Genomic DNA, 27605 nt, shown 5'->3' on the forward strand with positions numbered 1-27605 from the left:
CATAATAAACACAAGATGATCAGTTGAAAATATATATGGTCCGTGTAAGTGGTGTGAAATGGCCCTTAAATTGTTTTTCCTCAACCATGGCTTGCTTCACTCGCAATTAAACATTATCTAATTTCTGCTTTGTGCTGACAAACGGTACATGGATTTGCTGCATACACCATCTACGCAGATCATTATTAAAGTATCATAATAACCTATGATCCATATTGTGTCCCTCATATGGTCTTTGCTTCACCGTACCTCACTCCACTCCCAAATAAACATTATCTCATTGCTCTTTTGTTCTGGCAAGTGGCACTTGGATGACCTGCACACACCAATCATGTGGGCCATTATTTCGTCGAAATTGTTTACTTTAAGATGAGTAGCAATAGCTGTTTACTGACCAGAGAGTGTTTTAAAGATAAACAATTATCGAAATAGATAAAATTACGCTAAACTATGATAATTGCTCATGCTAAGTAAATTGAAACCGCCTACAGTAACATCGTTCCACGAGACAGACGTTGACCCCGTTCACAATCACACACCTAACACAAACCCTCAGAAAGTTTACGTCTCTGTCACTTCTGAGTCCTGACCTTACTCCGATCCATTATTTGTCATAGAGACCATTGGACTTTGTTTTACCAAACCATCGATGAATCCCCACAATACTTCTCGGCTGATAGATTTAAAATCTTGTTGTGTTGTCTTAAAAATCAAGCATGTAAGCCCGCCGGAAATGAAATATGCACTAAAGGATTATATGAACAGGCAATTCTTAATCTCATTGAAGAATGCGACTACCCTGATCTCGATAGGCAGTTAGTGAGTAACAAAATTTTCGGCATAAATTCTCCTATTGATGATAGGCCTGATCTTAGACATTTCCTGATGGAATGGAATAATACTTAAGTGAAGTACATACAAAGAACTAATGTTCCCCTGACAGAGGACCTGTTAGAATATGCTCTTTTAAGTAAATTAAATCCCACGCTCCTTGAAACTCTTTACATTCGATATAACCACAGCACTATAACCTTACAGGAACTAAACCTTCTAGTGCTGATCATGCTGGTCACCACAATAATTAGGCCCTTACAGCAAATATCCAAAATGGAATGGTAGCACCCTTAAACCTAATACTATACTAATTCAATGCCCCATCACAACCAGTGTTTCAATGACCCCTAGACAAACTTATGAATCCCTAGGAGCTCTTACCAGCAATGGTACTACTTGTGGCAAATGCGTTTTCTGTGGGCATACTTACCACACGAAAAATAAATGTCCCCATTATCCCGACCTGACTATTTAAATGATGGGTTTCTCCTTGCTGCATACTGACCATGAGTGTTGCAATTAACATTACTTATCTGTGTAGTAAATAACCCGATAAATTGCTAGTAGGTCCCAGTGTCCTGTCAGTAACCCACCAATTTGATAATTTTGCTCCAGTTCCCCCAACTGTTGAATTGTCTTTTTTTTTTACATCACAGTAATAGCAACCAGTTAATTTCATCCCCCTTTGTCGGTGCCACCTTCAGCAGCATGTCTCAGAGGCAGTGCCAATCACAGTCCCATAGCTAACACCTCCCCAGCCCTGTGGTAATGCCCTTGCTGTTAAGCTTAATCATATAGCTGGTACAGTAATAGTTAAAACATCTAAGCTGATCAAATTGCTCCTGTTACTTTGCCTGCTTTTAAAGGTGACCTAGTTAATGGTAAATTTATGCATTCAACTAGCATTTTTCTGGATATTTACTTCATTTAGCATTGATATGCCCGGCAAATGTTCAAGCGTGATGCAATTTAATTTAAAATTTGTCAGTGCAAAAATAAAATTGTCGCCATTATTATTCCTAACATAGGTAAAAATGTTAAGACAACCGAATACACTCATGCTGCCAGCACATTGGAGGCTAGTGGTGTCTGCCTAGCAGACAAACGGCCAAAAAGTAATGCAAACGGAATCAAGATTATTCTCTACCTCCTGTCTCCTCAAATATACCCACAACATTTAAGCTGTTAACCTATTTAGTAATACTGTTAGTTATATAGTCTGGGCACAATTGCCAGACATAATTTGTGAAGGAACCAATTCCTGAAAAATTATTTCGCTATGAATTATCCTTAATTGCATAAATAGTGAAATTCACATAACAATAGAACACCCCATTGAGAGTCTCTGAAAGCTCGACACACTTGGTATAACTAATAAAATTCTAGCCATGTCGAAGCTCAACCCATTGATCTTTTTAAACATAACTCGCACCATAAAAACCAAAAGTACATAGTTCATTTCCATTCAAAAGCAATAAAGGCCCAGAGATAGATTATGGTATAGCTTTTGCCCAATTAATGCCCCTTGAAATATCTAAAGACCCCCAATTGTTTGCTAAGTACAGAAACATCCTCAATGAATATGTCACCGAAGGTTTCATTAAACCTGTTTGAACTAAAGCCTTAAAGCTTAGTAAAAGTATATTATTTGCCACATTATCACATCCTAAGAAATCAACAACAATTCTAAATTGCATCATCTTTAAAGCATCTCATAAGCCAGGACCTAACTGATGCTCTCTCAACATTTCTCTATATGCAAGTGGTATTGAAGAATTAGTCCATGGTTTTAATGTTCAGAGAGAAATTTTTTGTCTGACCACAGAAATACCCAAAGTTTTCCTTAGAATAGATACCACCACAGAAAAAAAAGAGTTTTGTTGGTTCCTCTTCTTTGAGAACCCTGTTTATCAATTTAAAGTAGTATTGTTTGGCACGACCTCGAGTCTCTATTTGCTTAACCATTTATTCAATACCATGTGGAAAATCAATCTAGTACCTTAGCTTAAAACATACTGTATATTTACATCTACATTTATAATTTTCAATATTGTTATGACATTCCCACTGATATCCTCAGCGAAAAGCCATTTATTGAAAAGTTTATGTTAAAAGCAAATATGCCCTTTGCAAAGTAGACTACTAATGTCCCCCTTTCAGCAGATTTCACTAAAAAGGGCACCCATGACTACCTTATCTCAATTGAAATAAGATTGAAGGTACGAACATTGAAGCAATTCCCAAATTATACACATGTTGATACCAAAAGGAAAGTTTTTTACCCTTTTCTTCAATTTATGATACTATTGTTTCAATGTTATCAGTCTCTGTTTAAGGCAAACTTTATATTCAGAAACTTTGGATGATAAATAAGGGCTGGGTTTTCCCACTTAGCTCGGAACTTATTCATAAATTCAAAAGCATTCTTAAATACTAGGAGGGCTTTGGAAACATAAAAGTCTCCCGCACTGCTCATCAGGGTAGTCAATCGTCATTGTATATTGTCATAGACATCTCTAAACGTACCTTTTGAGTGGCTGCATATGTTGACAACACCGAAGAACACTGCCACCTACTTGCTGCTAAACACATGTCACCCCTAGACGCATGCTAGAAGGGATGTGAGTTTATTGATCATTCAAGCTACTCTGACCCGAGCAAGTTTCAAACTGTCTTACAAATATGTGTTTGTCCCATTAGACTTTTGCCACCAAAACCCAAATGTTTTTTTCGTTACAGTTCCCTTAACAAGGCAGTTGGAAGCCATGTAGCACTTCTGTGCATAGCCAGTAAATAGTCAGACCACAAATTTCCCTACTTGCCAAGTAAATTTCCGCAAGAAAAAAAGCCTTACCACAAGGATTAGAACTTCCCAAGTTTGTAGCTACCCTGATATATTTCAAAACCCACTGTACTCAATTCTGACAAACGTGCATTTCTCAGTTAAAGAGATCATCATGTTGATAGTGAACGTTCTCATTTCAGTAATGCCCCGGAGGAATTTGATTAAGCAGACCCATTTTTATCAGAGCATCAATTCACCTTGATCACCTCAATGCTGAGGCTCCCTTCTGTTTAGCTGGTGGTTTCGGAATTTACCATTTTGCGTTTTGCTATTAACCTGCACTTAAGCAATAGCCTTATAAGTTACTACTTCTTTAACTGTCGTTAAAGTTGTACGAGCGGTACATAAATTTACAGCTTGATTTGGTATGCCTGCTGTATTCTGTCTGATAATGCAAGTACATTTTAACTTAGTCAAATTCTCATTACTAATCTCTTGTAAAATCATGTTATCGATTGTTTTAAAGATTCTCATAACCTCACATGGAAATTCATGACACACCTGTACCCCATGGCGTGGAGGGTATTGCAAAGGACTAATAGGCTTCCTCAAATTTAATTTGCAGGAAGCCATTTATCATTTGTATCCCATTTATGATAAGTTTGTCAACTTAGTTCAAGAAGCTGAATCCATTATAAACGCTTGACTATTAATTTACGTGGAAGCCAATGTCCCTGGTGTTACTTCCTTGACCCCAAGTCACCTACTCTAATGTTGGACACTTTCTCTAGTTCCTCAAGTCCAATTAACAGACATAAATTATCCTATTTATTGAGAATGAAACACCCTGAACTAGTTACTAAAATTTAATGAGTAGGTTGTAAGTCTTCCTGAGAAGATAGAAATACAATTATGTCAATTCCCTTCACGAGAGACACCTGAAAATAACCACTTTCAATCAATAATTCCTAAGGTTGGAGGTTGGTGTTTGTTGATTATAGACAAAGTCAGTTGGGAAAATTATCCCTTAACATGCATATATGAAGTATACCTGGGTCAAGACAAAAACTTTAGAACTGTGAAAAAACGTTCCTCAAACAGAGAGCATGTTCACCTGCTAATAGGCTCATATCCCTTGATCATCCACAAATTGTTGGACTAGAAGAAAGAGGTCCTACTAATATCCGCAGTCTTATCAGAACAACACATTTACAGACAGTTCTACCTCCTTCTCCAAGAGTTGCAGAGCCCCGTCAAGGGCGACCTACTAGAGCTACAGCAAATAAGTTGCGAGCCTTATTCCAGAAAATTTTGTAGAACTCTACAAATAACTCGTATCAAGTTTACCTTATTCTATCACTTCCCCCTTCCTCTTCCTCCTTTTATTCCCACGGTGTAAAGATTCATCTCTATGCTTTATCTATATTTATCTTTTATATTTCTATTTATCCTTTCTATGATTTACCCTTCATCTCATATCAACCTCCTTCGATGCCTGTTGCATCTTGCAGGTAAGATTTCCTCAGTGCTGTCTTTGATGTCCGTATGGAATGTTTTATTGTTTTATGGTTCTAAATTCCTTAAACATTGTATGCCAGGATGAATTATTCTCAAATCCCAAGTATGAATTGTACATTAGAACTTATATCCATTTTATCTATATCTCTTTGTTTAATACAAAGGAATTTTAAGGTCCACTATGCACAGCCCCCTCCATTCCAATTTTCACACAATTGTTGTATAGGCCAGACAGTTATGCTTTATATGTAGTTATATTCAACTAGAGTCACAAGATTACTACTTGTATTCTTTATATACACATTCAAGACACTTGCTTTTACACAGATTATCCAGATTTTTGGATTCAACATGGCCCTTTAAGTTTTGCATAGGGTCCAACGCCTCTGTGCTTTCACGCCAACTCAATTAAGCTACCCAGGTGTTCATTTTCTCCATTTCAAACAGCCTACTTGATCTCCAGCTACGGTCCTGAGAGGAGCAATCCTCCTTCCCTCGTCCCATTAACTTTATGTATGCACTCCACCTGCCCGTTTTAATTTAGCATCACCTCATAGTGATGAAACCAATCAAGTGCCGTTATCCTTTGTACCATGTCCTGAGTGATCTTCTAGTAACATCCTTGTGCATTTCTTGGACTAAAACATCCCTTAAAAGCCTTGGAATAGCAGCGAAGGGGCTTCCAAATTAGCGTCATTGCTGAGAAGTAAAATCAGAAATCACTGGGACAGAGGCTGAAAACCAAGAAACAGACCATAGGCTATGTCTTTGTACATGTGAGTTGACTAAGGTGTCTACGTGGCCACTATTCCCACTTCGGTAAATTAATTTTTTGGGGTATATCTACATTAACATTCGGGTATGCTTGCATTAGTATGTGTCCCTTAATGACTATTCCTATCAGATTTAATTTTTTTCTGTTTTTAACTAACTTCTTGCTTGCGGAATGACCACTCGTTGTATTTGTTTCTAAATTTTATTCCTGTTATATTTCAGTTTTCCTGTTTTTGACTGATCCTTGCTCATTTATATTCAAACTGCACTAGTCAAATATATAAAATGGTTACAGTTTTTCATCATTTAGCCCTGCACATTTTGCTAACTTAGCTTTATAAAAATTGTGCAAATTTTGTCAACAAATGCATAGGTTAGGTTAAAGTGATCATTGATTTAAATTAAATACCTTTTCCTAAGTTTAGCTATTTTATGAAAGACATTATGAGTCCAAATTGAATCATTAGGAAAACCCCTGAAAATAATTTCATCATTATTTGGACTTCTGCCTTAGAGAAAATCAAAATATTCATATATACTTGTGTCTCAAACTATTTTATCCCAAAGATTTTGCAGTTAAGGGAACTTTGAATCTTAAATGGTTTTGTGGCAAGCATGCTGTAAGTGTCTCTAACCCTTTTATGTGTGCTGCTGAAGGGAAAAATCCCTCTTACCCCGTCCTATAGCTTTAGTACACCTTAAAGCAAGACCTACAAATAAAGTAGGTCCGTTCACCTTGGAACCAAAATTCGAGCCAGTCCGTGCATGACGTAGCTCAGGTGAAAGGCAGGTAGCCGGTTAGCCGACAGTAGCAGCTGAGGGTATCCACTCATTTGTGTGAGCAAAAGCAATAATCAAGTCTTACACAGTTTTATTACAGAATTTCGTGAACTTTTACTAATATAAAAACTAAAGGTAGCCATAAAAATGCCGAAGAATTGTGCAATTTATGGGTGCAATTCCAATTGTAAAAAGGAATAGAGATCTTATGTTTTATTCCTTCCCCAAGCATGAAGAAAAAAAGACCAAATGGGTTAATGCCTGTAAGAGAGCAAATAACATAAATACAGATCATGCCAGGATATGCAGCTTACAGTTTGAAGCATCGGCATATACAAGAAATTGCCAGTAAGTGATACTAGGAACACCTCTCCCAATAAGGCTACAGCGATTGGAAGCTAAAGAGGTACCAACACTTCATCAGGCAACATCAGGTAAGACGAGTTTCTTTTCAAGATGTTGAAGGAATAATAGTTGATGTAATTTAATTGAGTATTCATTACGCTATGTATTATTTTCATAGTGCAATGTTCAATGACCTCTTCATAACTGGAAGGAATTTCACTGCAAAGAATACCCTCATTTTGAAAAAATATAAGAAGACAATGATAACACTAATATATAATATCACTGTCTTCAGCATCGTAAATATCGAAAGTTTATTAATGTAAATACCCCCTATCAATTTTTTAGAATGTTTATAAACATCACTAGCTAACCCAGGGGTGTCCATAAAGGATATATACTGTGTAACTGATAATTACCCTAGGATATCAAATTGGGTCTTTTAAGCCTTAAGTATTTAAGAAGTAAAGTATCTTTGGAATATCAATCCCATGAGTATATGTATTCCACTTACGGTATCCTAGCTAGTAGCTCAACCAGCTTAAGTTTTGACCTTTTTCCGCATAATTCCTTAATTGATTTCTCAAACCAAACCCTTAATATCATAAACCTATTGGAAAGAGAAACCTTGAATTATGAAATATTTGTTTCCTTTTCCATATGTTTCCTTGATAGAGACCATTTTCATATTGCAAGCAAAGCAAGGTCACTAACACGGGAATTGCGTGCTAAGAAAAAAGGACTCGAGACGTATTCAAGATATTGAGATTCCCTTTATTTTGGATGAAGAGCAAGAAACTCTTGAGGAGCAAAGTTCATCTGTCACTTGGGAGAAAGAGGTTCTCTTCGTGTTGATGTAGCCAATCAGTGAATTTTTTGAAAAGCTAAAGATGATGAAATATCTGTTTAAGATCTTCCACTGAGAGAAATGCTTCATGCCCAGCAAAGCATCAGTTATGACATTAGCAGGCGATATTGCAAATGCAGTATCACTTCCTAAGAAATGTCTTAATTTTTTTGTAAGATGTCGAACGTGTTTTCAGAATTTGTATCTTAAATCAAAATCTGGCAAAGGGGATAAGGGAAAAGCGCAAAATGAGTGATATGACAAAATGAGTAGGATGACAAAATGACTGATGTATAAAACATAGGTGCAACTTTGTGCAATGTTTGTTTGTTTTTCTTTCCACCATTCTTCTTGTATGCAGACCGGTAACTATCTACTATAAATTGAATGAGATTGAATATTGTATAAGCATATATCGTTTTTTCATACTAGAGTATAATTGTTTTATCAATGAAACTATTTTCAAACATCTTTGATATGTATACAACAACCTTCAATTAAAGAAAATATTAATCATGTACTTAGATCTTCGTAAAACTAAAGAAAGAACGGTTACAGGAGAACTCATGTAAGAAATTAAAGGGGACGGCCGGTCAGTATCAGCTAGCTCTCTTAAGCTGCGCGTGAACTGACCTACTTTTTTCTGTAGGTGTTGCTTTAGCTCATACAGTGCTGGCCCCCATCATACTTTTGCATTTCTGTCTTTACGTTAATTGTTCAGCACTTTCAGTTGGGGGTTACTATCCCATGGTAGGTGTAGCGCCTGAACACTGAAATGGCATCAGTAATGACAAAGCCAACATAGAGCAATCCTGTTTAACGCATGATTATTGATGAACTGAAACAAGGCAGTTTTCTTATTTGTCGCCACGGGAGTGTTGGCGCTCCAATCTCTAGGGTTGTGATCGATAGCTGTTGCAAGAAGATTTTCCAGAAATTATTTCCCGCATTTAATACATATCTCAAATACTCCATATCCTTGTTATGTTGCCATTTCCCTCATGATGTAACCTTTTCATGGATTAGTGTTTCCTTGAGGTTTTCTTTTTCCTTTTCTAATTTCTTCATTCCAATCTTTTTTGTATTCCTTTTCTGTTTCATCAACTTTCTCCCACTATTTTTTTTTCTTGTCTTATGGTTTACATTTCACATTGCGCTATGAGTTCACTGACTCTCTTTTGCCCCTTTGCACACCTGTCCTTTAGGCTCGCCTTTCATTGGATTATTTCAAGTAATCTTGCCTTCTCCGTTTACTTTTTAAACCTTCCTTGGTTAAGTATAGCGTTGGAACTTTATACTAGAAATTGACTAATGTTCGTACTTGTGGTTTGGCTTAGCCTCACTTTCTTGTTACTATCTTTTACATTCTAACTAAACGTTTTCAAGATTAATATGCCCTTATAAACAACATTTATCAAATAATAACAATATTAACCGTATATCCCAACAATATGAATACTTTACAATGGGTTTAAGAGTATATAACTCTGGGTTTGGAATTATATTCGAACAGGTGATTTGCTTCTACTCTCAATTTCCAACGTGTATCTTGGCAATAGTTTCGATTTCCCGTAATCAACTTGATTGTCACAAGCTCACGCTTCTACCCTAACCTATCCTTATTCACAGGAGAGCTGAAATATTTGCATTATTTCACTGCCTGACCCGACTCGAACACACTCACGACAATAATACCACGTCAAGATTTTTATAAACTATGGCAGGAACAAACAAGTTACCCGTGGCAGGGGTGTAGGCTATATGAAAAAGGGTCTTTAGTCAAATTTAGTAAAGTAATATTAGAGATTGAAAACTTGTTGCATTTTAGAAAATTATTTGCATCTATTGAAGGTTTAGCATATGTTAAACACGTTTTATTCTATGGTAAAAACAGTTAGATGCGAGATGAAAAGATTTCATGATCCACTCTCCTTCACAAACTGTTCATATTTCCTAATGAGGAATGTCTTTTTATTAAATATTTTACAATGCTATTACAGTTTCTTTAGTAAAATCAATTACTCGTAAAGATATTTCAAATTTCCTCGGAAATTTGGAATAGTCCACGCAGAAGGTCATATGGTATAAATAAATGTACGTTTTCTTTACAATAAGTTCGCTAAATTTAGAAAACGATACACATATAATGGTATCCTATTCTGATGTAATTATGTTTTCCTTTACATACAATAGAATAAATCTGCAATTTTATCAGCTGTATTAATTTACATTATGGTCCCGTTACTAGACAATATATTGAAGATGATGAATAGATAAGAATTATAAGAAGGGAAATCTCTTCTAACAAGCCATATCAATCATTCAGTTCCAATTTACCGAGAGGAAAAATTGACTGACATTTTACATGAAGGGATGGAAAAAGGAATAGAAACATAAGTGGTTGGACGGTGGTATGAGATGTTTAGTGAAGTAAAATGCAGAGAAAGGTCTATGTAATTAAACAAAAAAAAAAAGGCGTAGCAGAAATATTAGAGTGGCTCAATGAAGATAGAAGAATTTATATGACCAACGATTTTGGAACTGCATGTCACTAAAGGCATAAAGAAGGTTTTTTGAGGAAATCAAACTCAAATAAAAGATGGGCACATATATATGCTGTTTAAAGAGACTGCGGTTTTTGGTCGATGGAATATTTTGGATATTGCTTGAAGCATTGATAATGATGAATTGGGAATTCTGTTACCCTACATTTACAATCCATTAAAAAACACTATTCTCTCTAAAACAAATAAAGATAAGTAAAACTCATTTTGTGCTATGTTCATTAATGCGGAATATTGGCACGAGTGGTAGGCGATGTAGAAAGGCACACACAATTCTATATTAATTACCAAGTTGTTTATTATATCTTGGTAGAAACAGTCTTCTATTATTATTATTATTATTATTATTATTATTATTATTATTATTATTATTATTATTATTATTATTATTATTATTATCTGCTAAGTTATAACTGTAATTGGAAAAACAGGATGCTACAAGCCCAAAGGCTCAAACAGGGAAAATAACCCAGTGAGGAAAGGAAAAAAGGAAGCTGAGAGAATAGTGTGTCTGGATGTACCTTCAGGCGAGAGAATTCAAACCCAAGACAGTGGAAGACCATGGTACAGAAGCTATGGCACTACCCTAAGATTAAAGAATAATGGTCTGATTTTGGAGTGTCCTTCTAGAAGAGCTGCTTGCCATAGCTGAAGATTCTCCTCTACCCTTACCAAGCAGAAACTAGGCCTGGCCACTGAACAATTACAGTGCAGTATTTAATTAACCACTTGATTAAAGAAGAATTTTTCTGTTATCTTAGTGTTACAAGGTGTATGAGAAAAGAGGAGAATGAGTAAAGAATAGGCCAGACTATTCATTGCGTAAAAATGCAAAGGAAAATTTGTATCCGCAAATACAAAGAGAGCACTATCTGGATGCAGTTAACTGACTGGTTGAATGACTAAACAAAACAGAAAAGAAACTGAGGGAATTCCCAATTATCAGCCTTATATACAGACATATGGAACATACTAGAATCATATCGAAACATGTGAACCCTTTTACATGTAAATAAACAATCGACCAGAAGGTCACCATGATTCTGGAAACATACAGCATAGTCTGTATGCAGTATGTACGTAGATCGTCAACATCCCTCTTTTTTATAACTTGTCCTCAATATCAACATTTCAATTTCTACAAAAAGTTCTTATCATTTATATAAGACATTTAGATTACATTAAACTTGTCAATTTATAATGGTTAATTTTGATCACCCCCTTTCCAGACATAGTCTTCCTTTTTTACTGGGAGTTTTCTCTCCTTTCGAGGTTGTTCTACAGTCATAGGTTTATCTGCTTGTCTTGCAGGTTTCAGGTTCCCCGAACTTCTCTGCCTTGGACTTCCAGATTGATTGGTTTTACTGAGGTTATATGTATTATCTTCACAGGGGTGATGATCATGTTCACTGTGTGTTGATTTGCTAGGTATAGCAATTTCATTTCTGGTATATGTCAGTATTCTGGAGTTGACCTTGATCCTGGTAGAGATATAGATCGGGTTATTTTTCAAATGAACTAGGTCTTGGTCTCAAATCAACTTGGTTTCTGACATGAGTTCCTTCATCCGGGACTTTAATGAGATATTTTCTTTCATCTAGTTTTATGATTCTGCCTGGTTTCCAAGATCTCTCAGTATTGCCATTTCCCAGGATAGTGATTAATGCAAACTTCTGGTAGTTTTTTAGCTCCCTCTTGTATGACTTCTCTGACATCAACTTTCTCAGCATCTTAAGGTTGCTTATCTCCTCTTTCATCTGTCTCAGAGGCAGCTGAGTCATACTTTTCCTGCAAAACATTGCTTCACCATGACAAACAGATTTTTGTCTTGGCATACTTCTCTGTTCGAGTAGTGCAAGATACATGTTCGAACATTCTTTTAAACATTTCTTTATTAGGTTCTTAACTCTTTTTACTTCAGCCTCGACCTTTTCATTACTTACTGGTGATAAGGTGATGATGTTTGGTGGTCAGTCATCGTTCCATTCTTTGATGAAGTTCTTTGATTCGTAATAAATGAACTGTGAACCATTGTCACTCGCCATGGTCTTAGGTCTTCCAAATCTGGCACACATCTCAATTCCAAGAGTAATATTTCCACTGTTAAAAATTTCATGTACTCATACTCGATGGAACTGATGCAATAGTCAACCACTACTAGATAGTAACATCCTTCAAACTCAAATAAATCACATCCAATCGTTGACTTTCTAAATCATGTGTGGTGAGTGGCTCTTTCCTGTTTGCTTGCATCATTTCTTGGCAACTTTGACAGTCATTTGCCATATTTTCCATTTTTTTTTAACATTCAATGCCAATGAAAATTTTCTCTTGCTCACCTCATCATTCTTTTTGGAGCACTATGAAAAGTGTGCATTAGCTTTTCAATCACTGGACGATAACTTTTAAGTATGAAAATTCTTTCACTTTTATGTACCATATCCTTTTCAAATGCTAGTGTGTCTCAAAAATCAAAGAAAGTTTTGCCTTCATCTGTTATTTCATGTATGAACTCAAGCCAGCCATGTAGGATACAATCTATAAGTTGTTGAGAGAGTGGATCATTTGCAGTTGCCTCCTGGATTTCTTCCAACCTCTTGTCGGGTACATCTTCAGGTGCACATAAGCAGATTCCTGGATCTGTCTTATCACCCTGCACTTCTAAATAAGCTCGACTTAGCGTATCTGCCAGATATAACTTCTCTCCTTTCATCCATACAAACTCATAATCATAACAAAAAGAATCCTCATCATCAGTGATTGAACTCGATTGGTTGCCTGCCTCAGTAGTTTTAACAAAAAACTTCATGTGGTTTATGGACATTGTGGATTATCTCCTTTCTTTCAAAGGTATACTGATCGAGCTTCTCTAACCCAAATCTACGTTCAGTCAATACATCCTGGAGTAGTACAACTGCTAGGCCCTTCTTTGAACTATCTACTTGGAGAATCAGTTCCTTGTCAGGTACATAAATTGCTAGTAAAGGTGAGTTGCACATCTTCTGTTTTAGCCACTTTAAGGTTTGGTCAAATACTTTAGACCAGACAAAATTAACCTTGTTCCTTAGCAACTTATAGATTGGCTCAAATTCCTTAGCAAGATTTGAAGTGAAATGAGCTAAATTCTGTACCATACCATAGAGCTGACATACTCTGGTGTTATTTTTTTGATTCGGCATTTCTCCAATTACCAAAAATGTTACCTCACTGGCCTTAATTCTATCCTTTGTCAATTTGTGGACAAAAAATTTAACTTTACTTTGTTTCAGTTGCATTTTCTCTTGGTTCAGAATAATGAGCTTCTCCTTGCAACACTGTTGCAGATTGTCAAAACTCACTGTATGATCCTTTTTAGCATCTTTGGTGCCTCCACATCCTAACACAACTAACACAACATCAGCTATGCAGTCATCACCATCAAAATCGACATGTGCATGATGAAATTTCTTTGGAAATATCTCATTTGATACCTTTACACCATATGGAAGCCTTGTCCATCAAAATCTTCTCCAAGGTGCTGTCATTGTAATTAATTTCATGGATTCATGATCGCATTTTACGTCCCGAAATACTTCCTTTACATCTACTTTGCTAAAAATCTTTGCATTTTATAGGTTTGGTAGAACATTGTCGAAACATCACTTTGGAAACCCATTTAGTCGGTTCCTCTACTGGAACTAGAATTTTGTTTTACCGCCTCATTTACCTCCTTCTGTATAGGAATAGGTATATTCCTGTATAGATGTACCTTTGGGGTGACTGATGGGTCGACAGTAAAAAATCACTTCACTAAGATCACCTACCTCGTGATTAACTTCAATGACAGCAATTTGGTATTTTTCTTCACTTATTGTCACAAAGCCAATTTTCTTACACGTCAGATTCAGTATAGTTACATGGCATCATTTTATTTCTCAGCTCAATGAGAAAAGCATCAAATGATGAAGATCCCACCATATTCCCAAAAAAGGCGTGATATAACAACCTCTGACTGTCGGGGGATACAATATTTTTCAATCATGAACAATAAATCTCCTGGTTACTTCCTCTCTTTTTCTGTTACAATAGTTCCATCTCCTTTTTCCAAAGAAAGTGTTCAAATGCCAAAATAATGTTCCCTGCACAGTATGAAATAGTTGCTCACCTGAACAGCTTTCTTCTTCACAGACAAGCCAGACGTAACCAAATTAATATATATACATACATATATATATATATATATATATATATATATATATATATATATATATATATATATATATACCTCATGAATCAGTAAAAGCATTTAGAAATTAATGGAGTGACATAATCAAACAATTCCTTCCGTTAACAACTAAATTAAGTTTTTCCGAGTTCCTGAACTAGTCTTCTTTGAGTTTGATTTATGGGTCGATGCTATAAAATATTCATAAAAAGATGCCATAAATGAGTTATATGGGCCTTGAGGACATTGAGAGAGAGAGAGAGAGAGAGAGAGAGAGAGAGAGAGAGAGAGAGAGAGAGAGAGAGAGAGAGAGAGAGAGAAAGATTACCGTGGCTAATATAGTAATTGACCACCATATAAATTCATGTTTAAACATTCATGCATATCAAAAGAAATTTTCGCCTAATATTGCAATGTTTCCAATAAAAAAATTACTGAATTATGCTTCCAAATATTCATCGGCCTTTAGATATTCATAGATGGCAACATTTTATATTTCATAAGGATTCTTTGCTGTAAAATATTTCCCAAGTCATTCAGATTCAAGGTGATGAGTCATCTTAGTCTTTACACCCTAAGGCACTTGCCCTTTATTCATCAATTTTTTTACCTTCCCTTTTAGGTGAGCTTTGCCGTCTCATCGCCTGTATTCGTGGCCAAGAACGGTTAGCATTTACACTGTATAAAATAATTTTAAATACATACAGTAAAATCTTTGCTGTGTTGCTAATTCCATCTTTATTGCAAGATTTAATTAGCTTGATAATTACCGAGGTCCTATGAAAAAATTGGAGATAGTTATCACTGAGTATAAATAACGGGATTATTTTGTTGGATTTAAATGCTGGTCCAAGTAATGGGAGATAAAAAAAAAAAAAAAAAAAAAAAAAAAAAAAAAAAAGCTTTGATTAGGGAGTCGTTGTCTTTTGAGTGTTTGGGGGATTTGTTAGTGAGGATACTTATACCAACATTTACCCGGCTCGAGTTTATACTACTTAATTACTGTATATCTTTATGTTTTGTAGTTCTCCACATGCCACAAGTTTTCCAGTTAATGTGCTCATTGCTTTGTAGGATAATTTGCCCTTCTACTTTCAAATCAATCAAGACATTTTCTCAAGATAAAACTACTAGTAATTATATAATCATTGATAATTTACTGGCAGGGCATTAGTGTAGGGAATTATTTTGTGCTTATGCCATCTGTGCTTGTATTTTTTTTTTTTTTCTTGGCAAATTAGAGAATACATATTGGGTAAATTGGTATATCCTACTTTCATGACAAAACTTCGAAGAATTATGTCGTTTTTAGAATAATAATTCTTTTTTTCATTTTATGATTCATCAATAAAGCAAATTTCTCAAAGGTTAATCTGAAATGTAATAGTTGTCTCATTTACCGCAATACAACTCATTTTCGACTCAATAAACTAAACTTTGATTGTATTCCAAGTCCTTAGTATTACTGTATCATCATTGATTATCTATTATGCAAACTTAATACTCAACTTTCGTTACTAATTAACCTTCCAGAAACAACAGCTACTTTATTCTACTGATACTAATACTGCGAATAAACTAATACTGAATTACATCAGCAATTTTTGCCAGAACATTAACGGTTTTCAAATTAGATTTCGGCAATGATACAATATTTTACATGATGTCTCAATAATCTTCATTTAACCTCTCTCCACAACCTCTAAAATACTAATGACTTCTTTATTCCCTGTTTTGGATTGCCCCTGGGAATGGGTAATTCCCCACACCACCAACCTTTTCATTGAAAGTGTCCTACTAAGAAAAAATAAGAAAAATAATGAAATAAGCTATTTACATATATATATATATATATATATATATATATATATATATATGTTTATGTATGTATATATATATATATATATATATATATATATATATATATACAGTATATATATATATATATATATATATATATATATATATATATATATATATGTTTATGTATGTATATATATATATATATATATATATATATGTGTGTGTGTGTGTGTGTGTAACGTATTTTTTAGTAGATACTCTCGACATAAATTATACTACAGTATAAAATATGGCAACTCGATTTGTAATATTTTTAAGCGCTCGCTGAGTTTGGACAAGGCTCCACCCATTTTCTAAGAAGTAGTAAGAAATGCAATCCTTTATTTGTTTTGTCATAGTAACACTAGAGAACTTTGACGAACGATGCCCCCTGAGTGTTGGCGGACTTTTGGATCTAAGTGTACCTTTCTGTAAATTAAATAAAAGAATTCTTTTTTATTTCACCAGATCTTAGCAATCCTGTCAACGGTTATATAAGCAGATGAGCAACTTTGAGTGTCGAGAAAATGCCCCCCTAAACCTCTATGAAGTCACTGGCAGCAGGGTGACGGGTTGGGTTAAGGCGATAAACAAAATGTCTTTTCGGCTTTTATTCAGGATGCATGGCGGATGATCTTACTGGAATTAGTATGGGACGACAGAGGTCACTTGCCTTTGGTAGATAGGCACTAGGCATCACAAGGAACTGGCTATCCTTTGATGAATTTAGCCAATTAATCCTCTATGGATTTAGCAAATCTAAGGAAAGCGAGAATGACAGAATGGCCCCCAGTCCCAGGCGTAGCGGGGTGCTAAGAATCTGCCAGTTTATTAATACTAAAGAAATATTGATAACAGTTAATTGGAATGTTAGAACCATGAATCAGATTGGGAAGTTACAGCGCATGGAGAATGAATTTATGAAATATAGTTTGTATATCTTAGCCCTAACTGAAACACGTTGTAAAGGGATTGGTAAAGAAATTTTAGAACAAGGCAGTATGTATATCTACTCAAGAAGAACAGATGGAGTTGGAAGAGAAGAGGTAGGAATGATGATTACACCAAGAGCAGACAGGCATTAACGAAATGGAGAGCTGTAATTAGTAGATTGTTACTTGCAAAGTTTAAATCAAAGCAGTGTAATATAAGTATTATAATTTCCTATGCACCTACAAATGATTCCCATGAAGAAAGGAAAGATAAATACTATGAAGAACTGTAGAGTGTAATAAATGAGATCCTAGAGAAAGATATGAAAATTGTGTTTGGTGACTTCAGTTCTAAAGTTAGAAGGAATAATCAAGGCATAGAGAATGTGAGGGGTGTTGAGGGACTGGGCGAAGTTGCAAATGACAATGGAGCCCATTTTATAAGTTTTTGTTCAGCAAACAATCTTGTTATTTGAGGTAGTCTTTTCCACCACAAGGATATCTACAAATATGTATGTACTTCACCAAGTGGCAACCACAAAAATCAAATAAATCATATTGCCATCAATAAAGAGAGAAGGAGAACTCTGAGAAATGTAAGAAGCTAAAGAGGTAGTGACCACCAGCTCCTCATTGCTACACTAAGATTAAAACTAGAAGTACCCAACAGAAGTCTAGATAGAATACCTATGTTTGATACAACTAAGCTTCTAGAATATGAGCACAGGGAATCCTTTACAATTGAATGTAGGAATTGATCTTTAGTCTTAGAGACTTTGAGATACGAAGAGCAGACAATCAATAAAAATTAGTGTGATATTAGGAACATATATCAGTCAGTTAGTAGTGAAGTTTTAGGACATTCAGTTAAGAAGAGAAAATCATGGATATCAAATGATACTTGGGATACTATAAAAATGAGACAAAGACAGAAATTGATTGTTGAAAGTTTTCGAGGAATTAATGAAAACTATAAGATAGAGCATGTTAAGTATTCCAGTATTGATAGTAAAGTCAAAAGAAAAGCCAGGAATGACTGAAGAGAATATTTACACAGGAAAGCAGATGAGGCTTACAAAGCTATGAATACAGGGAGTGGCTATGGTGTAAGAATTGCTCTCAGAATTATTGATAAAATCTCTACTGGGCAAAGAAGAAGCAAATGCCCATCAAAAAGGTAGATGGATCTGTTATAACAACAGAAGATAAAGAAAGGTAACGTTAGATGGAATATTTTAGTGAAGTTATGAATAGGAAATTTGAAGGAAGTAATCTGATTGATATACCTGAAGCTGAGGAAGACCGTCGATGTCCCCATAAATAAATTCAGTGTTTGAAGTCGAACTTATCATTAAAAACTAAATAGATGGAAAGCCCCTAGATACGATGGAATAACTCCTGAGATGGTATTGGCCGAAAATGAAGTGACTCCCAGAATACTTACAAGATTATTTTGTAGAATATGGCGTGAAGAGGCAAAACCTGATGAATGGAAGCTAGGAGTTTTGGTGAGAATAGCAACAAAAAAAAGGAGCACTGACTGATTGCAGTAATTACAGAGGCATCACACTTACGTCAGTTGTCATGAAAAGATATAGTATGCTCATTCTAAAAATACAAGAGAGAAAGATTAATGAAAAGCTGAGAGATGAGCTGGCAGCATTTAGAAAAGGTAGAAGTTATACTGACCATTTCTAATTTTAAGACATGTGGTACAACAATGTGTAGAATATAGGAATCCACTTTTGATGGCATTTGTAGACCATGAAAAAAGCCTTTGATAGTGTGAACTGGCCAGTTTTTTTATGGAGAGTCCTGCATTATTATGAAGTTCCTCATAAATATGTAAATTTCATTATAACTGTTCATGAGCATAGCAAGTGCAAAGTTAATGTTAGTGAAGTCCTATCAAATGAATATCAAGTGAACAGTGGAGTACTCTAAGGGAATGTGTTGTCACCTATGTTGATCATCCTCCTCTTGCATTTTGTAATGCCTAGAATAGTTGGGGATGGTGGAGAAGGATTGGACTGGATTAGTAATAGGAATTTAGATTACCTAGAGAATGTTGATGACGCTCTTCTTATTAGCAGAACGCCACATGACTTGCAAAGCTTTCTTATCAGAATGCATGAAATATCACGTGAGGTTGGGCTCAAGATAAATAAAAGAAGGACAGAGATAATGAGAAGGGAATATGCAATGGAAGATGAAATAACATTGGAAGAAGAAAAGATTAATGAGGTGGAATAATTTAAATATTTAGGAACTATGATCTCTATTACAGGATCTTTAGAATTTGAGTTTAATGAAAAATTTAAAAAAAGCAAATCAGATAATGGCTAGACTAAGTAAAATTTGGTGTTATTGTATGGACATGAGTTGTGGTATGACAATGAAACAACATCCAACAGATTTTGTAGATTTGAGAACAAAGCTCTCAGATGAATATTGGGAGTTAGATGGCAGGACAGGATTAGAAATAAAACTATAAAAGAGATTGTTCGAGTGCCATATATGGATGAGATCATGGTGAGGGGCAGATGGAGATGGTTTGTGCATGCTCTTCGCACTCCCCAAGAGAAATTAGTTCACCAAACTTTCAACTGGGTTCCATAAGGCGCTAGAAGAGTTGAAAGTCCCAGGGCTACATGGCTGAGGACTAAGAAGCGTGAAGTAGGAGATGAAGAATGGAGGAGTATTAATTTAAAAGCTCAAGATAGAGACGATTGGTAAAATTTAACCGATGCCCTTTGCGTCAATCGCCGTAGGAGGTGATGATGAGGATTATTTCAACATTCCTGATGCATCGAATTAACCTTTCCCCTCGCAATCTTGATCAATCTTTATGTGTCGCATTATTTTCAAATACGTCATTGTTAGGATGGAAAAAAAAATTTAAATCTTGGAGCATTTATACTAGAGAAATAAAAAAAACATGGAAGTACTTACCTTTAAAAGTGCAATACAATGAAATACAAAAAAATTCTACATACCTCTTGCTTATCATATTTCAAATAAACATTAAGACATGTGAAGACTTTTGCAATAATTTTAGATTCATATGATGAAAGTTACCTTGAGTCTGACAGTGTTTTGTTCAGGGGATTTAGGTCTCCAGCGGCATTCATCGAAGTCAATTGTAGTTTCCACCGTAAAGGGCGTGTCAATAGTCTGACCTTGGAGACGGAAAACTCGATTTGATCTAGCTCTAATTTGTCCTGGAACAAATCAGAGGGAGAGATTAGGAGAGAAAGTTATATAGATATATAAAGAAAACTTATAAGAAAGTCACACTGCAGTTGTTTCCAAATTTTCTTGTGTGACTACATTACCTGTTTTAACTCTGGTGTACTCTTCATTAAAGGCGTCCATTTCTATTTTAGATCCCAGAGGGACAGTAGGAACAGACCCAGTGATTTGGGTGTTCACTTGTACACTGTTGAACACGTCAAGGCCCTGCAAGGAAGGACAGACAGTAATTAGAATCAATTTCATGACATTACTATTCTGTTCTTTGTTTTAAAGAACCATCACCTCACCATATTGTGGCACCTTGAAATAGAATCTAGACATGTACACTAGGGAATATTGTAATTTGGAATAAAGAAGAAAAACAGGAAAGATTATAGATGTGTCAGTACCCAGCGATTTTGACCTCAATAGAGCTGAGAGGCAGAAAATAACTAATTATCAAGAACTAAAGAATGATCTTAAAAATAGGTGGGAACTGAAATGGGAATAATATCTGTGGTGGTGGGGGCAACAGGACTTATGAAGAAAAACCTGAGACAATACCTTCAAGCAATACCAAGTTGGCCAAGCGTAAATGAGGTGCAAATTGCTGCCATCAAGGCCGAAGGGAACGGTGACCATATTATAAAGAGCCCTCGGATACAAGGCTAGTGGAGTATAGAGGTGCAACCGTAGACCCCAGGTTGGGGTCCATTGCATCACTAATATAAAGTAAAACCAATTAAGGTATTAAGATAAAAGGAACAACTCTTCTTCTAAAGGTTATAAAATCAACTGCTTTGGCATTCACTTCTATGACCTCTTAGTATTTCTTAGAAGTTCTTACAAAGTTCCCATAAATATCAATGAAAAGACTTGCTCATTGTACCAGAATTAAATCTTTTGAAAGCATTAAGCATCTTGATTCCTAGTAGTTCTCTTTTTTTGTCTTGAAGAGGAAGATAATTATAAGCATGCACGCATTCATTTTATCCTCTTAGAAAAAAAGATGCGTACATCACATTACGAATGAGTAGTCTCCTTAACCCTTTCTATGTTGTCTCCATATTTACTAAAATGAACGCTACTAACAATTCCATGTAGATTAATATCGCTAAGCAATCTTGCAATTACCTTAAGATAAAAAAAATTGATGACCCAATGTTTTTCAATTTATACATTACCTGAGGTCTAAATTGTACTAAAATCTTTGCCATGACATCTGATGATTTTAGTTTTACGCTATTCCTAGAAAGCAACTTCAGTGAGTACGGTAATATGAAGAAAGTCTTATGATACTTTTTAACATATCTTGAATTTGTAAACAAAACGTAATTGTGCAAAGTAACAATACGAGGAACTTTATGCTTGGATAAAATAAAGCAAATCCTATATCTTTTATAGCAAAAGCAAACAACAGCGCCGGTAACTCAAACATGATTTACTCCTGAGCCTCGTAATCTGTCCTGTGTTTGTCGCTTCAATTCACACCAGCGTGCTTCCTCTCAGAATGCTTTTCCTGTTCTTGTGCTTATTTATAACTTCTTTATTGGTAATTACTCCATCGTAGTGACTTTACTAGATAAAATTATAAGGAAGTAAGAGTACTGCAAACTGCAAATACTGATGGATAGGAGAGAATGAAGATTATGCAAACTTGAAAGTTGGGTTCAATGGCGCTGAATGTGAGTATCGAAAATTAAATAAAAGTGAGAGCCGGGCAAGTGTCTCATTGAATATTTATAAGTAAAGGGCAGTTTATTAGTATTAAAAAAAGGGAGATTATCCAGCCCTATGAGGCAAACACAACTCTTACTGAGCTGGCCGGAATAAATTCTGGAAGCAATTTCATAAAATGATAAAGTTTAATCTGAGTGATGAAAAAATAAATCAGGATGAAAACCTGCTATTGATAAACATTTCTATTCTATCTATCAAATCTGTTTTCCTTAAAAACGTTAAAACTTTAAAAACGGGAAAACGGGAAAACAAACAGACAAAAGTTTCTGACTATAACATATTAGTCTTTGTCTTCTAGAGACTCTGCAATCAGAAGAACTTGGTCACAGCTGGAATAAACTTCTAGAATACTGAGTAGGATTAAGCCTCATCATGGAAAAAGCATGGCTATTAAAATTCAATGCATACCTATATTGTCAACAAAATGGTACTGACTTTGAGTATCTGAATGTAAAGGATGGTCAGAATTATGAAAGATCTTATGCAACATGCATAAAGAACTAATTGAATGATGGTGCCAGAAAGTAATATCTAAATCAAGAATAAGAAATTTGATAGTCCGTAAGTTCCTGTCCAACAAATGAAGATAAGAATCAGCAGCTAAGGACCAGGCAGGAGAACAATACTTGAAATAAGGTAGAATGAAAGAATTAATACACTTCTTCAAAATAAATTGATCAAAAATCTTTCTCAATAAGCCATTTTTTTGTGGAATTGAAGAAGACATAGACCTAATGTGTTTCTTGAAAGTAAATTTAAAAGAATCATAGAAAGTTAAAGAAACATTATCAATGCTGGGATCTGGATGTTGAGAAGCCACTGTCTTCGACTTACTTACAATCATACTTTGAGTTTCGTTAGGATTCAGCTTCATGCCCCATAATTTGCAACATGCACTAATTTTTCCTAGATCTCTATTAAGGGATTCAGCAACCCCAGATATACATTCAGGAGATGCAATTGATGCTAAGAGAGTAGCATCATCTGCATATTCAACAAGCTTGTTTTCTAGGCCAAACCACATGCCATGTGGATATAGTATGGAAAGTAATGGGCCGAGAACACTACCCTACACCAGATATCCCATTCTTATACCCACTATGGTGCCCATCAGCAACAGCTCTTTGCGATATATTACTTAAAAATTCAATAATGGTGCTAAGAACAAACTTACCCACTCCCAACTATTTCATTTTGAAAAAAAAGGTAAAGAAAAAAATGATCCAACGAAGTATTGTCTGGCTAATATTAGTAACAACACATCATTTTCTATTAAGCCTTTCGTTAATAAATTCTCCATTTTCCCGAGAAAGGAGAAAGGAGGTTACTTGACCTTTTCCCTACTAACAAATAAATGAGATTATTTTTTTATGAAATTATATTTGCTGAAGATAAATAAATTTTAGTTAATACTTCCAAAACCTTGATCTGAACATCCGAATACAAATTTAGGTTAAAAGTTAATTCATTCAAACATAGGTTTCTTGTCATCACCACGAGCTTTTATTTCTTGTGGTAATTTATTAACAAACTAACCTTGAAAAACTGTTGCACGATCACATGATGTCCGGTCTGTGGGAAGTCGACCTCTACAGTGCGATTGAGCATTCCTCCTGAAATAGTGAATAGAACTTGAGTGTCCATTGAACAATTGAAAAAAAAAATCGTTGTGGCGTATATGGCAAGTAATTGTCTAAACTATTATTATCATTATTGTTATAATGTAATTAACAATTGAATACGTAGTAAAGAAAAAAAACTCATTGTTATTATCATTATTATTATTATTATTATTATCATTACTAGCTAAGCTACAACCCTCATTGGAAAAGTACGATGCTATAAGCCCAAGGGCTCAAACAAGGAAAAGTACCTCAGTGAGGAAAGGAAATAAGGAAATAAATAAACGATATGTGTATTAATAAACAACCAAAGTAAAATATTTTAAAATCAGTAACAGCATCAAAACCGATGTTTCATATATGAAGAATAAAAAAACTCATGTCAGCCTGTTCACATAAAAACATTTGCCTGAAGTTTGAACTTTTGAAGATCTATCGATTCCTCAACTCGGTCACAGCTGATATAGAACTTCCAGAATACTGCGTAGTATTGAGCCTCATGGTGGAGAAGGCCTGACTATTAGAATCAACTGCATGCCTAGTATTACGAACATAATGGAACTGTCCGGGAAGATGTAAATGTAAAGAATGACCAGAATTATGAAATACCTTATGCATCATGCATAACGAACTAATTGAATGACGGTGCCAGAGATTAATATCGAGATCAGGAATTAGAAATTTAATAGACCTTAAGTTCCTGTTCAACAAATTAAGATGAGAATCAGCAACTGATTAGACGGGAGAACAATAGTAGGAACAAGGTAGCATAAACGAATTAAAACACTTTCAGAATAGATTGATCACCGAAAATCTTAAAAGTCTTTCTCAATAGTCCATTTTTTTTGTGCAATTGAAGAAAACGCAGCCTAATATTAGCTAGTTCTCTATTAATGGATTCAGCAACCCAAGATCTACATTCAGGAGATGGAATTGTTGCAGTATAGCATCATCTGCATATGCAACAAGCTTGTTTACTGAAAAAAAGACACAGCGAAGGAAAGAATAAGACTTAAATGAAATATAACAAATTGATAACATTAGTAATGTGAACGTGACCAAATAGAAAGATAAAAGAAAACATGGTTTGGGATATCACGATCAAAGATGAAGAATGGCGTTTGTTTACAAGACCATGCTCTCCATATACTGCCAAATTATGCAAAGCTATTGTTTTCCTCTATTACTTTTTAATAATTCAAAACTATTTGTCACTTAGGAAATAAGTTAGAATCATAAGAAAAGTATAGAATTATAAAAAATAAAAAAATGAAAAATTGCCTGGTTTCCTCACTAAACGACCTTGGTATATAAATAGAATATACGTTCTGTTTGGTTGACTATGTTTACGATGTCACATCGTAAACATAGTCAACCAAACAACGTCAGAAGATCGTAATGCCAGGGTACATTTGATATAACATTTAAAATATATACTAAATTAAAAATGGAGTAATTACTCTAAAGTGTCCATAAAATATGGACACTTTTGAGTAATTACCACATTTTTAATTTACTGTATATTCTGTTTATATATCAAATGTACGATGGCATCATGAACTTCTGTTTGGTTGACTAAGTTGACGATGTCAGTTCTAGGTCGTTTAGTGAGGATACCATGCTAGTTTCCTTTATAATTCTATAGTTTTCTATAATTTCAACTTTTTACCTATATGGTGAATTGCTTTAAATTATGAAAAATTAATAGAGGAAAACAATAGCTTTGCATAATTTGGCAGTATATGGAGAGCGTGGTCTTGTAAACAAACACCTGAAGAAAATTAAAAAGATACAGAAAAAATCTTCATAAAATACCTAACAGTCTTGGCCTTTCTATTAAGCCTGTCCAACACATCGTTTAAAAGAAAGAAAAGGATGCGAAAAAAAAATTATAGAATAGAGCTCATGAGTATGCCTTCTAGCAAAATAAATCTTACTAACACATTAAAAGGCTAATGTATAGAGAATTTTGTACTATCCATGACTAGTGAACATTAATTTGATTTCAATGTTTTCTTCTGCTAAAGAGTTACTAAAGCTACCCACTTAAGTCGGAGTACAGGGTACAGTTTGCTTAATGATGTCAAATGTATGAGGAAAGAAGAGAATAAGTACGGAATATGGCAGTCCAACCCGTGCACGTGTAATTAAAGAAAAAGGTTTTCCCCAGAGAAGGATCCAGCATCAAGGGGTCAAGACATCTATTAAAGGATCATATAACTCTCTAATGACTCAGCAGGTGGTGTGTGCCTTGAACCCTTGATTGACTTAATACCTTTCTTGCATTTAGTCTATTATATTATATAAGATGATAATTCGTTTTTTTTTTTTTTTTTTGCAATTGTTATAGCCCTGCTGCTAATATCTAGAAGGATAGAAATGCTTTTGTGTATTAGTTAGCCTATTTGTTTTTAATTCTATTAACGTTGCATGTAAGCATTTTTCTGACAGCTAGGAACTAAATGCCATTTAGACAATCCTTCGAATTGAAAGTTACTCAAAGCTCAAGTTAGCATTTTTAATTCATTTTGTACACTGTTTCTTACTAATCTCTTTGGGAATCAAATTAGTGAACTAAACATGCAAAAGTTGGGCATTCCACTAACCTACAAAAACTTGTACGCTTTACATGCAAATATATTTCCAGAACTAAAACTCACCAGTCAAGGCAAACCCATTGGGGACATCACCAACAGGTTTGGCGAAAAGCCAAGCAATTCCGGTGCCGAAAACGGTGATGCTTTGTATGTCATATCCAATTTGTGATGGCATGCGGGAGATGGCGGTGTAAGTCCTTCCCTCAATGGTCAAGACATAGGAATGAAGGTCAGCATCTTTTAGTTCCATGCCATTCACAATGCCACTAACTTTGCCTGTAACTCTCAGAGGCTCATCTGCAAAAACAAAAACTTAGGTAAATATGCATTATACGACACCAGTAATTCCTTAATTTCTCCTTTGAATAATTATCCTAACAAAATTATTAAGTTTATGTGTTCACTTTATATGGCACTGCCCATCACTGACTACTTTTCTTGAGATGATAAAGTGTTCTGAAATTGAAAAAGACACATTGCAGTTTAAAAATGTATATATATATATATATATATATATATATATATATATATATATATATATATATATATATATATATATACATATATATATGTATATATATATATATATATATATATATGAACCGTATTTTCCGTGTGATAAGACGCACCTTTTTTCACGAAAATTGTCCCCCAAAATGACCCTGCGTCTTAACACTTGAGAAAAGTTGTATGAGGGAGTTTAACAACCTTCAAACATCTATTGACATACAAGTACTCAAACTGACGAGAGATAGAATACAAACCTACAATAATCACTCCTATGTAATAAATTCATTTATTTTTATATTGCACTTCCTTTAATGAAGTACAGTAGCAATTACTTTATTTCCTTTTTTTTTTTTTTTTTTTTTTTTTTTAATGAGGTGATGACTCGCTAACCCCCTTCTACAAGCAAACATGCCAATTAATGATCTCGTAGCAGACGACGCTATGACATAGTTGTTTATGCAGTATACAGTATATCTA

At 34.8% G+C, this 27605-nt stretch overlaps 1 protein-coding gene across 12 annotated transcripts in view; it reads right to left on the reverse strand.

Moving 5' to 3' along the window:
* The window catches only part of LOC137641380 (nidogen-like), a 349006-nt gene that overhangs the window by 154006 nt on the left and 167395 nt on the right, over positions 1-27605 (reverse strand). For all 12 annotated transcript variants that reach the window (XM_068373890.1, XM_068373891.1, XM_068373893.1 and 9 more), the window contains exons 7-10: positions 26682-26915; positions 23936-24012; positions 20761-20884; positions 20504-20646 (exon numbers count right to left, since the gene is read on the reverse strand). In XM_068373890.1, the coding sequence (XP_068229991.1) occupies positions 20504-20646; positions 20761-20884; positions 23936-24012; positions 26682-26915 (578 nt within the window). The remainder of the gene's footprint in view (positions 1-20503; positions 20647-20760; positions 20885-23935; positions 24013-26681; positions 26916-27605) is intronic.

The sequence above is a fragment of the Palaemon carinicauda genome, chromosome 5 (genome assembly GCF_036898095.1).
Source record: "Palaemon carinicauda isolate YSFRI2023 chromosome 5, ASM3689809v2, whole genome shotgun sequence".
Taxonomy (NCBI): domain Eukaryota; kingdom Metazoa; phylum Arthropoda; class Malacostraca; order Decapoda; family Palaemonidae; genus Palaemon; species Palaemon carinicauda.